Raw genomic sequence first — 14,097 nt, 5'->3', positions numbered from 1 at the left:
CGCGTACTTGCATCACTCGACGAGCTTGAATTGGATGCGAGGCTAATACACACGCGCACTCATGTCCGAAAGGCAGAAGGTCGCTTGTGGCCACCTGGGCATGTTGCTTTAACGTTCGTGAAGGCGTTCCAGGTGTGGCTCTGTTCAGGCCGCATAATTGGCCTCCCAGGCCGTTATCTTGTCGGTGCGACGTTCAGTGAATCCTTCCCGCCGCGTCGGGTGACGATCCAGACTGCGACGAGCATGTTTGGTGTGACCAAAGACTACTATTCCAAGGTTCGTTGACGCCTATATGTGTTCGCAACAACGCTTGTCGACCTCATCTCCGCGGGCCACCATCATTTTACTTTGTATCGCTCACCAGACGCTCACCGCTACAACTGGTATTTGGAACGCAATGCCATCTTTTGTACGCTCGGGGCGGTGCTGATCCATCACATGATCTTTGCTGCTGTAGCCCTACAGAGCCGTGGCTCCACCCCGAGTAACATCGACGATACGCATCGTCGCCACCTAGGTACCTAGACGACTGCGAACGAGAGCATCCGTTCGACGGTTCGGTTATCTCTGCGGCACGGTGCGTGTTGCTATTTAGGAACAGGCTGAATCCGTCAATGCTTGGAGTGTGATGAGATGCTTTCATTCTGCAAGCTGACCACCAACAACATGGCATTTGGGCGCTTGCACAGGGGAAAGGTGCTATTTTGCGTACCGTCAAGCCAAGCGTCCTTACGCCTAGTCGTGGACTTGGCAAAATGGACCAATCCGAATTACCAATCCGGGGCTGGACCACGAACATAGGTAAGCACCGACGATGGATCTACTTCGGGTGGGCGACCATTCTGGAGAAGAATGACGGCACCGGCTTGGCGCCGCGCAACTAATCGGATGTTTCTGTGTTTAATGGCGCGGTTTGGGATTCGGCGACAGCCTGTTGAAGGCGCCGAGAGGCAGTAGGTTTCTCGACTCGATAACATAGCTCCGGGATGTTTCTTGGCTTTTGTGGCACAGCAATCCACATCAACTGAGATATATCGAACTTGCAGTTTTTCTGCTAGCAATTGCCGCTCAACATAAAAGACGGCAGTCTAGTGTAGGCTTGAGTTCTTCGCCGGCTGGGGCTTGCAGGGGTCACCAAAGGCGCTGATCCCTATTCAAGAAATCTCGGCGTCGGTGCGGCGCAACGACGTACGGCAGTGTACGACGGAGGATTCCCCCAGAGGTGAAGACGGTAGTTTGGCCGGTTGTGGACTTACGCGTGCATCATTTACATGCAGCCGTTTCGATCCACCTATGGCTTGGGACCCATACAAACATCCCGAGGCCTCTAATAGACCAGTCGTGAGTGGACACCGCTAGCCTGGGAATTTCCCAAACCTGCCATGATGCTCGTCTGCTCAAATGCAAGTATTTTCATTTGATAATCCAGGACTGCAGAGTACCAGGGTCCAAGCTAGCAGCTTTAGAAGGGTACAGGTACCAAGCACGTCTGTTGGCGTGACCTAGAGACGCAGGGTGACAGTATAAATCGCCTAGGTCCGCCCCTCTGCACTCTTCACGTCTCACAGAACATCTCCTACTTCAAGATGAGGACTCAAATCTTGACAGCGGTCACTGCACTGCTACATGTTGCCAATGCAGGATGTCCCTACATGGATGGCGAGTCTGTCGTTCGTCGAGACGACAGCCCCCAAGCTATGTCCACGGATGAGTTCATGGCCCAGTATGAAGTCGACGACAAAGGTACCTACCTGACCAGTCCCGTTGGAGGGCCAATCGAAGACCAGAATGCTCTCAAGGCTGGTGAACGCGGCCCATCACTACTGGAGGACCAGATCTTTCGACGAAAGGTGAGTTGTTTACATAACAACATCAGTCATTAGGATACATACTAACTCCACATCTCTAAAGATCATGCACTTCGATCATGAGCGCGTTCCTGAGCGTGCTGTTCATGCTCGTGGAGCAGGTGCCCATGGAACCTTTGTTTCCTATGGAGATTGGTCCAACATCACGGGAGCTTCTTTCTTGAACGCGCCCGGCAAGGAGACCTCCACCTTCATTCGATTCTCAACTGTGGCTGGTTCGCGTGGATCGGCCGATACAGTCCGAGATGTGCACGGCTTCGCTGTGCGCTTCTACACTGATGAGGGCAACTTTGGTAAGTATCCAGCCTGAGCACCTCGAGAAGATTTAATCTTGCTGACGCCGCCTCCCTGTAGATATTGTTGGAAACAACATCCCTGTTTTCTTCATTCAGGATGCCATCAAGTTCCCAGACCTGATCCATGCGGTAAAGCCCAAGCCCGACTCTGAGATTCCTCAAGCGGCAACGGCTCACGACTCCGCATGGGACTTCTTCAGTCAGCAACCATCTTCCATGCATACCCTTCTATGGGCTATGTCTGGTCATGGTACCATCCGAAGCTACAGGCACACAGATGGATGGGGTATCCACACATTCCGATTCGTGACTGACGCCGGAAAGTCCAAGCTGGTGAAGTTCCGCTTCAGGTCCCTCCAAGGAAAGGCTTCGCTCCTTTGGGAAGAGGCGCAAATGGCTGCTGGTATGAACGCAGACTTGCACCGACAGGACCTCTTCGACTCCATCGACAAGGGCTACTTCCCTGAGTGGGTGGTAAGTGACTCCAACCTTTGTTCAGAAGCGATGATAGCTAACTAGATTTCCACAGTTTGAGGCTCAGATCATGGAAGAGGAAGATCAGCTTCGATGGGGCTTTGATCTTCTTGACCCTACCAAGATCGTACCTGAGGACATTGTGCCTTTCACACCTCTTGGAAAGCTGACCCTGAACCGCAACCCACGCAACTACTTTGCCGAGACTGAACAAATCATGTTCCAGCCAGGACATCTGGTGCGCGGAGTGGACATCACTGAGGACCCGCTCCTGCAGGGAAGAATGTTAGTATAATGCCTCTTATACACACTTGAAGTGAGACTGTTACTGACGCATGTATAGGTACTCATACCTTGACACGCAACTCAACCGCAACATGGGATCGCCCAACTTCGAGCAAATTCCTATCAACCAGCCTCGCGTACCGGTTCACAACAACGAGAGGGACGGTGCCGGCCAGATGTACATTCCAATCAACACCGCCGCCTACTCCCCTAACACTCTCAACGAAGGCTCCCCGAAGCAAGCGAACCAGAGCACCGGTCGTGGGTTCTTCACAGCACCAAGCCGCGGAACCAGTGGGAAGCTTGTCAGAGCCGTCTCAAGCACCTTTGCCGATGTGTGGAGTCAGCCCCGTCTGTTCTTCAACTCCCTTCTGCCCGTTGAGCAGCAGTTCGTCATCAACGCTATGCGCTTCGAGACCTCGCAACTGAAGAGCGAGGTTGTGAAGAACAACGTGCTCATCCAGCTCAACCGCATCTCTCACGACATTGCCGTAAGGGTTGCGGAGGCGTTGGGCATGACCGCACCGGAAGCCGACGATACCTACTACCACGACAACAAGACCATTGGCGTCAGCGCATCTGGTGAGCCGTTGCTCAAGCTCGATGGACTCAAGGTCGGCTATCTTACTAGCGCGGGTTCTTCCGATGACAACGCAAAGGCGTTGAAGTCAGCTCTCGCTGATCTCAATGTTGGCATGACTGTCGTTGCCGAGCACCTGGGTGCCAGCATTGACCAGACCTACTCTGCAACTTCCGCAATCCAGTTCGACGCCATTCTCGTCGATGGCAGCGCAGAGAGCCTCTTCGCGACCATCCCTAGTCTCGCTAATTCCAATTCCACAACTGCGCCCAGCCGCAACGCGACCGCCAGTGCCCGTTCGACTCTCTACCCTGCTGGCCGCCCTCTTCAGATTCTCCAGGACGGCTACCGTTTCGGCAAGCCCGTTGGTGTGCTCGGATCTGGCAACACTGCTTTCGGCGCTGCTGTTATCGAGGCATCTACTCCTGGTGTCTACACTGCGAGCGACGTGTCGGCGGTTGTGGACCAGCTATCTGAGGGTCTCAAGTCGTTCAAGTTCTTCGACAGATACCCATTGGACAACTAGGGAAGATATACCGGGGTGACTGCGATGTAGTTCTTTTCGGTTTGTTCACGTGTTCGCGACTCGAGGTGCTGTTGCGCGCTCAAGAAACAATATATTTGGATACATCTACATCGTTAGATACAATGATACTTTTTTTGAACACAACGATGACCGTGACTATTGTCTGTGTGTGAAGAAGCCCTACCTCGGCATCAAAGCTCGGGGCCTGAACACTGACCTGAGCTCTGTCGCCTCATTTTTTCTCCAACATGGTCTGATTATGATCATGCGACTCTGAGATGAAGCCGTCGTAAGTAGATTGCTCCTCGAGCCTCATATTACAGTGGGTTTCGGGAGTTCGAAAAGGTTCTTTACGTGAAACGCAGCGGATACCTCTACCGGACAGTTTGAGGTACGGAAACAGAAGAGGCACAACAGTAGTACAAGGAACGCAAAGGCAGGCTCCCACGGATGATTCGGCAGTAGTGGACGTGTGACTGGCTGTAGGTGCCAATGTTCGCGATGCGCAGCTTCCGGGCCCGGCTATGACATCACCGGCTCTTGCGCAACTTCCCCCCAGGCTGACCCCCGCTTCCCAAAACTCAAACAGTAACGATTCTCTGCCCAGTACGTTGATCCTGGAAACATCGCGACCGGGTTTGTTATACTCTCATACAGGTATGTCTCCACAATTCAGTACCATTACTCGCAGACTGCGCAGCGATGCGCGTGCTCTTGCGGCGCGTCATGAAGCGATGCTAACGGGTTGTAGGTCTATACAAACACTGAAGTAACAGTAACCTCATCATGTAAGTTGGTTTAACAGTCCTCTCTGATCCTGTACCATGATGCGCATCGAACTCTCCCCGTTTCTGCGACGTCCCATTGCTGGCACCCATACGCAGTCAAACAACGGGATCAATGTTTTACCTTACATAGCTCTGATGCGCATGGCTTTCGCGATCGCGATTTGAAGCTCTCGCTAACCATGGTGTTCTTTCTGCAGGAATCGATCACTCTCAGTGCGCTCGAAGAAGAGCACCAGCGGCAGTGGGGAGAAGTCCGCGCCCAAGCACCGCTTTACTATGGCTTCACTCCGAGGTACTCAGCAGCCGGAACTCTCGAAGAGGCTTTTCAAGATCATCAAATCGGAGAACCATGCAATTGGTGCCTACGAGGCTGCGGCGCGCGAACGGGTCGGCATTGCTCAGCAGCTCTCCGAATGGGGCGAGGCTACAGAAGACGAGTCAATTTCGGAGGTCTCGGACAAGCTCGGAGTGTTGCTCGCAGAGATCGCAGAGCAAGAAGACATCTATGCGCAACAATTGGAGGAATATAGAGGCGTCTTGAAGCAGATTCGCAACACAGAGAGCTCGGTGCAGCCAAGTCGCGATCACAAAACTAAGGTGTTTTCTACGGCTATAGTCAGCATACCTCATGTTAACCAGATCATAGGTTTCGGATGAGATCGCGAAGCTGAAATACAAGGAACCTCAGAGTACTAAGATTCCTCAGCTCGAACAGGAGCTCGTCCGCGCGGAGGCTCAGAGCTTGGTGGCCGAGGCGCAGCTCACCAACATTGTACGTTGAGTCAGAATTGACTTGTATCGTCTGCTGATCGATACAGACCCGTCAGAAGTTCAAGGAGGCATACGACCACCACTTCGCAGCCACCATCGAACGTGCTGAGAAGCAGATCATCCTAGCCAAGCACGCTCGCCGTCTCTTGAACCTCGTCGACGATACGCCCATTGTACCTGGCGATGTACACCCTCCATTCGCAGAGGCAGAAACAGCGCGCCAAGTCCTCAATGATGCTGAAGATGATCTTCGCCAATACCGATTAGAGGTCGAGCCTATCCATTCGAGTGCAGGTAACCTCGGAGTGGGTGCAATGCCAGGCGCAGCAGCACCGGGAGTCGGACTAGGGGGGACAACTGGCACGCCGGGTCCCGAATCTACTACCTATGGGAGTACAGTACGAAGTGAGAGTCCTGTGGGCGAGCAGTTTGACAAGGCGGGTTCCGCTCCTTACCCCTTGGAAGAGGCTGACAGGGTAGAGAGGCTGGAAAGGCAACAGGAGGAGGCTCCCAGACAGGAGGTTTCCAACGTGGCCTAAACTGAAGAGATTGCGACTTTGGGGTAGCTTTCTAGAGACATTTCCTTTTGTCTGTATGTACTAATGATTTGATACATATCCCGATTATGTCTCCTCTTCTGTAGCATGAGGTAACTTCGTAATGACACGTTTGTACAGATAAGTTCAGTGATGCCTAAAGTGATGTAACAAAGGTTTCGAGCCAATCGGGCACATAGTTCGGATGGGTGCCTGAAGGTGATGATGAATGTGTAGAAGAAGCCCTGGGCCGTGTATAATCAGGCGTGTCAGGTCCCACCTAAACCCTAGAATTGTCCGTGCATGTTTGGCGGGGACCTCTTAGCGCGGAATGTGCCGTTCCCCAAGAAGACACATCGAGCTCTACGTCGTATCTAAATTCACGCGCACGCCCGCCAACACCTCCAATCCCCCTACCACTACTTTCCAGCTCTTCCACTCACAGTCTCCGCTGCCGTAGCCATGGCGGACCGCAAAAAGAGAGATCGCTACGCAGCAGGAACAGGATACCAATTCGGCGCGAATACACCAGACGCCCAAGCCGGAGGAGTCCCCCCACCAGTAGTACCTGGCTATGGAGCTCAAACGCCTGCATACGGAGCAGCACCTTCTCCTGGGTTCGGCGCCCCGGCTCAGGGCTACGGAGCGCCAGCACAGGGTTATGGAGCGCCAGCCCAAGGCTATGGACAGCCCATGCCTCAAGATCCGAATGCCCTCAACCAGCAGTTCGGGCAGATGAACCTAGGCCAGGGCCAAGCAGCTCCGCAAGTTCAGCAACCCGTTGCGGCTACCCAGCAGAACCAGCTCTTCCCTTCGGACCTCATTGCGCAGCCCTTCCACGTCTCCGAGCTATACAACCCTCCTCCTCCCATCAACCTGCCGTCCAATGCCGCGGCCACCCCCTCCGAGTTCGCGAACGAATCGAGCAAATACCTGCGATGTACGCTCAACACCATCCCCACCAACCACTCGCTACTCAAGAAGAGCAAGCTTCCCTTCGCCCTCATTATAAGCCCATATGCGAGCTTGCACGACTCGGAGGACCCTGTGCCAGTAGTGCACGACCAGGTCATTAGCCGTTGTCGACGCTGCCGCGCCTACATCAATCCATTTGTCTCATTCTTGGACCATGGACACAGGTGGAGGTGCAACATGTGCAACCTGACCAACGACGTTCCTCAGGCATTCGATTGGGATGCAGCACAGCAGAAGAGCGTGGACCGCTGGCAGAGACCCGAGCTCAACTATGCCGTGACCGAGTTTGTTGCGCCTCAGGAGTACATGGTTAGTACTGGCTGTACGAAGTGCATGTGAGACAAATGCTGACTTCGTACCTCTATCTCTGCAGGTCCGCCCTCCACAGCCTCTATGCTACTACATCCTGCTGGATTGCACACAAGGCGCTGTCAACAGCGGATTGCTCGCCGTCGTCTCGAGGGTCATCAAGGAGTCGCTCGGTCGGATACCAAACGCAGACGGTCGGACACGCATTGGATTCATGGTAAGCAACGCGCTTCCTGAAAGCACATGGTGCGTAAGCTAACTATGTACCAGGCGGTCGACAACGGCTTGCACTTCTTCGGCATTCCTCCTGACAACAGCGAATCCAATGAACCACAACAGCTTGTAGTTTCCGACCTCGATGAGCCCTACCTTCCCATGCCTTCGGACCTCCTGGTCAGCCTCAGTCAATGCCGCAACAACATCGAGACGTTCCTTGACCGCCTCCCGACCATGTTCCAAAACACACACGTCCCTGGCTTTGCGCTGGGCTCAGCTCTCCGATCCGCACATAAGCTCATTTCCCCACTCGGAGGAAAGTTGACTGTCATTGCCGCATCGCTACCCAATGTTGGTCATGCAGCATTGAGCCCTCGAGAAGACAAGTCGCTACTGGGCACCGGAAAGGAAGGCAGTTTATTGCAGCCTGCCAATAACTGGTACAAGTCGTTCGCGGTAGAATGCTCTAAGAACCAGGTGTCGGTGGATATGTTCCTTTTCTCCTCGCAGTACCAAGATGTTGCGACTCTGAGCAACCTTCCGCGATTCACTGCCGGTCAGACATACTTTTACCCTGGATGGAACGCGGCAAGACAAGAGGATGTCGTCAAGATTGCAACCGAGCTGGCTGACTATCTGTCTGCTGAGATCGGTCTAGAGGCCGTTCTCCGAGTGCGCGCTACCACCGGATTGAGGATGTCTGCATTCTACGGAAACTTCTTCAACCGCTCATCTGACCTCTGCGCCTTCCCGGCATACCCCAGAGATCAAGCTGTAGTGATCGAGGTCGCCATCGACGAAACAATTTCCAAGCCATTCGCCTGTCTCCAGGCCGCTGTACTTCACACTACCTCAAGTGGTCAGCGCCGTATCAGGGTTCTGACTCTTGCTGTGCCTACGACTGAGAGCCTGGCGTCAGTCTATGCATCAGCAGACGCGCAAGCGATCACTACCTACTTCAGTCACAAGGCAGTTGAGCGAGCATTGTCGAGCGGTCTTGACGCAGCACGAGACGCGTTACAGGCCAAGATCATCGAGATACTCTCAACTTATCGCAAGGAGTTGGCAGGCGGCAGCATGGGCGGTGGAGGACTACAACTACCGCAAAACCTTCGCGCTCTCCCCATACTGTTCTTGGGACTCATCAAGAACGTTGGTCTTCGCAAGAGCGCTCAAATCCCGAGTGATCTCCGTTCCGCAGCTCTTGACCTCCTCTCTACACTGCCATTGCGCCTACTTACGCAGTACATCTACCCGTCTTTCTACTCACTCCACGATATGCCTGATGATGCTGGTGTACCGGAACCTACCACTGGACAGATCACAATGCCACCTGCATTAAACCTTTCCAGTGCAGCCATCGTGCCTTACGGTCTGTACCTCCTGGACGACGGTGTGAACCAGTTCTTGTAAGTACAAGCGCAGAGTCTGTATCGATATAGGGCTAACGTGACTAGGTGGATTGGCCGAGATGCTGTCCCCGCGCTCCTGAATGATGTATTTGGCGTCGAAGACCGCACACAGTTGAAACAGGGCAAAGCCTCATTACCTCTTCTAGACAATGAATACTCCGAGCGAGTGCGAGCCGGTGAGTTGACATTACTGATGATTTATACAGTCAGATTGCTGATATAAGATAGTCGTCGAGAAATCGAGAGATCACAAGTCGAAGGGTGTAGGCTCAATCACCCTACCTACGCTGTACATTATCAAGGAAGACGGCGACCCAGCCCTCAAGCTATGGACACAGACCCTCCTTGTCGAAGACCGGGCAGACCAGGGTGAAAGCATCGTCCAATGGATCAGCAAACTCCGAGAAAAGGTATGTCAATGAGTCAGCTGCCTGTCCGAAGAGAAGACTGACGTTCCATCTAGGTTGTGCAGTAAGCATCGGATAGATTTAGGCACTTGTTCATTAGGCGGTGTGGATTGGGCGGGTCAATACCGCATTGGCGCAAGATCCGAAGAAGAAATCAGCATTGCTTGGGCGGTGGAGTGATGACTGGGAGTCGCACCAAGCGAATCGTGACTTATACAGCAGCAATGTGATACCAGCTTCCATCTGTTTGTTCTTGGCCACCTCGGCTGTGTCAATGTACCACAGTTGTGCGGCGAGGCAGCTGCCCGTCATTGCCACACGGCGTCAATGCATGGCGATGAAACGTAGTGCTAAGCTGTTGTGCGAGTACTGAGGAGGGGCCTGCGGTTAACGTGTATGCAAGACAGGCTTTCCCCGTGTGCATCTTGAGTTGCTCGATAATCGATAAGAGTCATACCTCGGTCTTCGCGCTTCGCGCACGGGCTATCACACGGCTGGAGGCAGGCACAGGCACGTTCCGAGCGTTGACTCCACTATCGCTAACCTCGCCATGAGCGCGAGTAATGCACGGCTCCCTCAACACCAACGCCACCGCTGGCGACAAATGCGTCCAGACATCTGGCTCGCCCGCTAACACAAGCCCGCATGATTCGGTAAAGCTACTATTTTGAACATGTAGGCCTGCATACACCATGTGTTTCACCAATCCTCCAGCTGCCGCTGCAGGAAGGACGAGTGTTTTCTTTGTAGGCACGGCGCACGATCCTCGTGTGGGGATGCGCCTACGCAACGTGTCAATAGCAATATTGCGTCTCGTTTAGGCACCGGAAGCGGAATCTTGAAGCATACAAGGGACAAAGTACGGTACAGACGACGCAACGAGGCGCACCGCGCAGATGACCACGATATTCGCGATCCATGGTATCATCCCGCGTCTGTCCGCCAGATTCCCTCGAATCATATACTGCTTGCCAGGAACTAGTCGGGCCACTGGGTCCTCCGCCTTTCTGTCAGCGCTTCCGAGCTATAGAGTGTGATGGCGACAAACTGTCACGCACCGCTCAAAGCCCAACGCCAGGCAACGCCAGGGGACAGACTACCGTCTCTGACCGCCTCGTTCAACAGCCGCCTGGCGCCTTTCGCGCTGCAAAGACGCAAAATTTGAGTCGCTGAAGTCCGGCAGAACCACGGATGCTAGCCTTTCGCTTCGGCAAGGTACAAAGGTACAACACTTTTTGTGGATCTGGTCGAGTCCCCTTGCATCGGCGCTCGCCCACGCTGCTAGCTTGCAGCGACTATCCGCGTCAACCAATTACTTGGGCATGGCACTGTCAGCTTCGCCAGGCGGCCGACGCCATGCTCGTCTGCTTATGGCTGTCTTCTCCCAGGCGCGCAACTTGCCTTGAGGGACTGGCCAAACGCGCCGGCGCGTCCATGGCATAGCCAGCCATCATGGTCCCGATCTATCTGATAACACGTGAAACGGCAGCGGGCGTTGGTAGGTGTTTCGTCATCAATATCCAGCGTGCTCAGGTCCCGGCCATAACGCACGACCTAGAGCAAATAGTCAGGTTCTTGACCCATCGCTGCAAGCATGTGCCATGACCGTTGTTAGCAACCGGAAACAGGCAGTGCTGCCCAGTGCCCCGCCGCACAATATGATGCCATGTCCTGCAGCCAGGCCGATTGCTTGATGGCAGATGCGCTCATCAGGGCTTGCAGACGTACTGTGGTCTGACAGGCGGACGAGCATACTCTGGGGCTCAGCTGCACCTCTTCATCATGTCTGGGTCGGCGGGCCAAGCATCGCTAATTCCAAGGATCTGCAGGCAAGATGTGCCTTCGTCGCAAGGTGGATCGGACTCTAACCCCAGCCTTCTGCCAGGCCGTCCGTCCAGGGCGCACGACAAAGCCGCTAAGATCCCGTCCTGTGCCTTACCAACCCCTCCTCGTGCATTTGCGACGCAATCGTGAGTTCGTTCTAATCCCGCTCTCCTGCATCGACACCTGCTCCTCTGCCTTCATACCCGGGTCTTGCACAGTCTAGCTGCATCGCCACAAGAGCCGCATCCTGCCGCTCCTACTCGAGCCCTTGTGCGCATCGAGTCTTGCGTCAAAGAGGGGCCAATCTCCCCGCCACCTGAGGCATCCCATCCCGCGCCTTATCATACACCCAGCCCAAAGTCCGAGTATCCGTGGTTGCTCAACCCTCACCACTGGTACACCTTTGGGCGACACCAACTTGACGATTTTACGACGCAACGATCGAATTTAACACGACCTCGTAGATTTTGTTTGACCTTGCTCGCTGGGCGCTGACTCCGGATGTTGTTGCAACGCCGCCCTCTATTCGTCATCATATCGTTTCAGCCTTCCCACATCCGCTCCAGGAAGGGACCACCCGCAGTATCATACTGATTGCGCCGCTCGAGGCAACCCGCCTGGGACCTGCGCCTGCATTAACTCTCCAGTCTTACATCACCGGCGCTACCAAAGCGAGCTCCCTCGTGCAGGTTGTAAGCTATACGCGCTCGTCTTCGTAGACCTGCGCGGCTCACTCAGCACGACACGGAACAAGAGGTGGCTATCGTTAGACTGCTGGTCACCGCCTCTTCCAACATGTCTACTTTCCAGGCAGTCAACACCACATTGTCGGTCCCAGATGCGCCACAGGGCCGCCCGGGTGACGAGACGACGCCGACTACTCCCCGACCGAACAGCAGGTTCTTTGCCGAATCGAAAGCGACCGAAGAGATCCGTGCCGAAGACCCATCGGCTAAGACACCTACACGCAATACCTTTGCGGGTCTTGTTGGTCAGCGACCACTGCCCTCGTCGCCGTTTACACCCGGCCGCGAGCTGAGCGAGACACCTTCAGCTTCGAACAAGAGCGAGCAAAGTAGAGAGGACTCGCATAGGCCAACAACCTCGGGACAAGATGTGCATATGGGTGATGGGGATGATGACGAGAAAGACGGATCGGACAACGATAGCGTAACCAGCGATTCCAACCGGCCGTCTAAAAAGAAGAAAGGACAACGCTTCTTTTGTACCGACTTTCCGCCGTGCAATCTCAGCTTCACGAGAAGTGAGCATCTGGCACGACACATTCGGTACGTAGTTCACTATGCGGCACACTACATTGCTAACACACTGCAGTAAGCATACTGGTGAAAGACCTTTCCAATGTCACTGTTCTCGGCGATTCTCGCGACTCGACAACCTCCGGCAACATGCCCAAACAGTTCACGTCAACGAAGACATACCCTCGGAATCGCTAGCTGCAACGGGTACGAGGTTCCAAAGACAGATCCGGACCGACAGAGTAAGACCACCTGGAAACCGATCTCGAGCGAACACACTAGGCAGCACAGGTGCCCATAGCAGAGGCCACAGCAGAAACCTCTCAGCTTCAAGCATAATCTCTACCGCTTCGACCATGAGCGCGGCACCTTCTCCCGACATTCGACGTAGGCCACCACCTTTGGCCATGGCTAGTGATGGTGGTGCTAGCGCGAGGGCTCGCCTGTCACTAAATACCATGAACGCGTATGACCCACCGATGATGGGCTCTCCTGGGCCTGTCGAGTATGACACGCAGTCCAACGCGCCTACAACGCCCACATCCGCTACCTTTTCGACAGTCACTGGCAGCCCCGCTCGCTACGGGTCCACTATACAGTCTCCGGTTTCGTCTTCGTCCAGGCCAGTCTCATGGGCCGGACCACCCCTTCCAGGACGTCGAGAGTCCATCTCGTCCAGTGGTAATCCTTTCTCTGGTCCACCAGGACAGGGTCCTTCTACGTACATCACGCCTCTGCAGTCGACTGCCGCACCCAGCTATTCAGCCCAAAGCAGCGCATATGCGAGTCCAACAGCATCTCAATTCTCAGAGTCGAGGAGAGATTCAAACGCAGATGCGGACTGGAGGCGACGTACGTGGCATCCAGGAACTTGGGGGCATACTGGGCCTCGCCCAGCGACCAGTGGGCTTGGTTATCACCAGACGCCAGACGCGGATCGGCCCACGTTTACTTCAATTCCGGCCGCTTCTCAAACTACCCGTCTTCCGGGAATTGAAAGCTTCGACCATGCACCCCCTCCGCTTCCTCGACGCCAGCCAAGTCCAATGCAAGTAGACGCCCCAGCTCGTCCACTGACATATCACGCGCCGATGGAGCACCCGCCTCCGCCTCACAGGGGTCACCACAAAAGAACTAGTATTTCTTGGGAAATCGACCGTCTGAACATTGCTGGCCCAAGTTCTCAGAGAGAACCACAATGGTCGCAACCATACCCTGGCAGTGCCGGACGAGCGAATGCTACACGCCCTACGACCGCTCATGGGTACTTTAGTCGGCAACCTTCTAACGTTCAGCCAATCCAGATCCCTTCCATCAACGCTTCGCCCAGGACTTCGCAAGAACAGCCTACGACGCCCCGAAAGAACAAGCGACAGGCGTGGTATAACGGACCTGTCAGTCAACCACAAAGAGCTATGCAGAGAACATCCCCTGAAGATAGTAGCAGTAGCGAAGGCGTTCCCACTCCAGGGACGATTTGGGAACATCATCCGAACATCGTGGGCAGCAATGGATACGTCGAAACGCCAGTCGTCGAAGATTACAAGTCGCAAGCATCAATTATGGAAAGG

At 54.5% G+C, this 14,097-nt stretch overlaps 4 protein-coding genes across 4 annotated transcripts; all 4 read left to right on the top strand.

Moving 5' to 3' along the window:
• Positions 1-1,586: 1,586 nt before the first annotated feature.
• On the top strand, positions 1,587-4,029 carry J4E87_001256 (uncharacterized protein; the record flags this gene model as incomplete). Its single annotated transcript, XM_049372903.1, has 5 exons — positions 1,587-1,850; positions 1,912-2,161; positions 2,223-2,638; positions 2,694-2,923; positions 2,982-4,029. 5 exons carry the CDS (start codon positions 1,587-1,589, stop codon positions 4,027-4,029), a joined length of 2,208 nt encoding a protein of 735 aa, XP_049237561.1.
• Positions 4,030-5,093: 1,064 nt separating this feature from the next.
• Positions 5,094-6,127, top strand: J4E87_001255 (uncharacterized protein; the record flags this gene model as incomplete). The annotated part of the gene is made up of 3 exons (XM_049372902.1): positions 5,094-5,414; positions 5,464-5,589; positions 5,636-6,127. The coding sequence occupies 3 exons, from the start codon at positions 5,094-5,096 to the stop codon at positions 6,125-6,127; spliced, it is 939 nt and encodes a 312-aa protein (XP_049237560.1).
• Positions 6,128-6,586: 459 nt separating this feature from the next.
• Positions 6,587-9,458, top strand: SEC24 (COPII subunit; the record flags this gene model as incomplete). The annotated part of the gene is made up of 5 exons (XM_049372901.1): positions 6,587-7,408; positions 7,473-7,625; positions 7,679-9,033; positions 9,082-9,212; positions 9,265-9,458. The coding sequence occupies 5 exons, from the start codon at positions 6,587-6,589 to the stop codon at positions 9,456-9,458; spliced, it is 2,655 nt and encodes an 884-aa protein (XP_049237559.1).
• A 2,604-nt stretch (positions 9,459-12,062) lies between these two features.
• J4E87_001253 (uncharacterized protein) lies at positions 12,063-13,211 on the top strand (the record flags this gene model as incomplete). Its single annotated transcript, XM_049372900.1, has 3 exons — positions 12,063-12,556; positions 12,603-12,733; positions 13,045-13,211. The coding sequence occupies 3 exons, from the start codon at positions 12,063-12,065 to the stop codon at positions 13,209-13,211; spliced, it is 792 nt and encodes a 263-aa protein (XP_049237558.1).
• Positions 13,212-14,097: the final 886 nt, after the last annotated feature.

Source organism: Alternaria ethzedia (assembly GCF_023757985.1).
Source record: "Alternaria ethzedia strain BMP 0044 chromosome Unknown scaffold_2, whole genome shotgun sequence".
NCBI lineage: Eukaryota > Fungi > Ascomycota > Dothideomycetes > Pleosporales > Pleosporaceae > Alternaria > Alternaria ethzedia.
The sequence above is the reverse complement of the archived record's forward strand: the minus strand, read 5'-3'. Positions and strand labels throughout refer to the sequence as shown.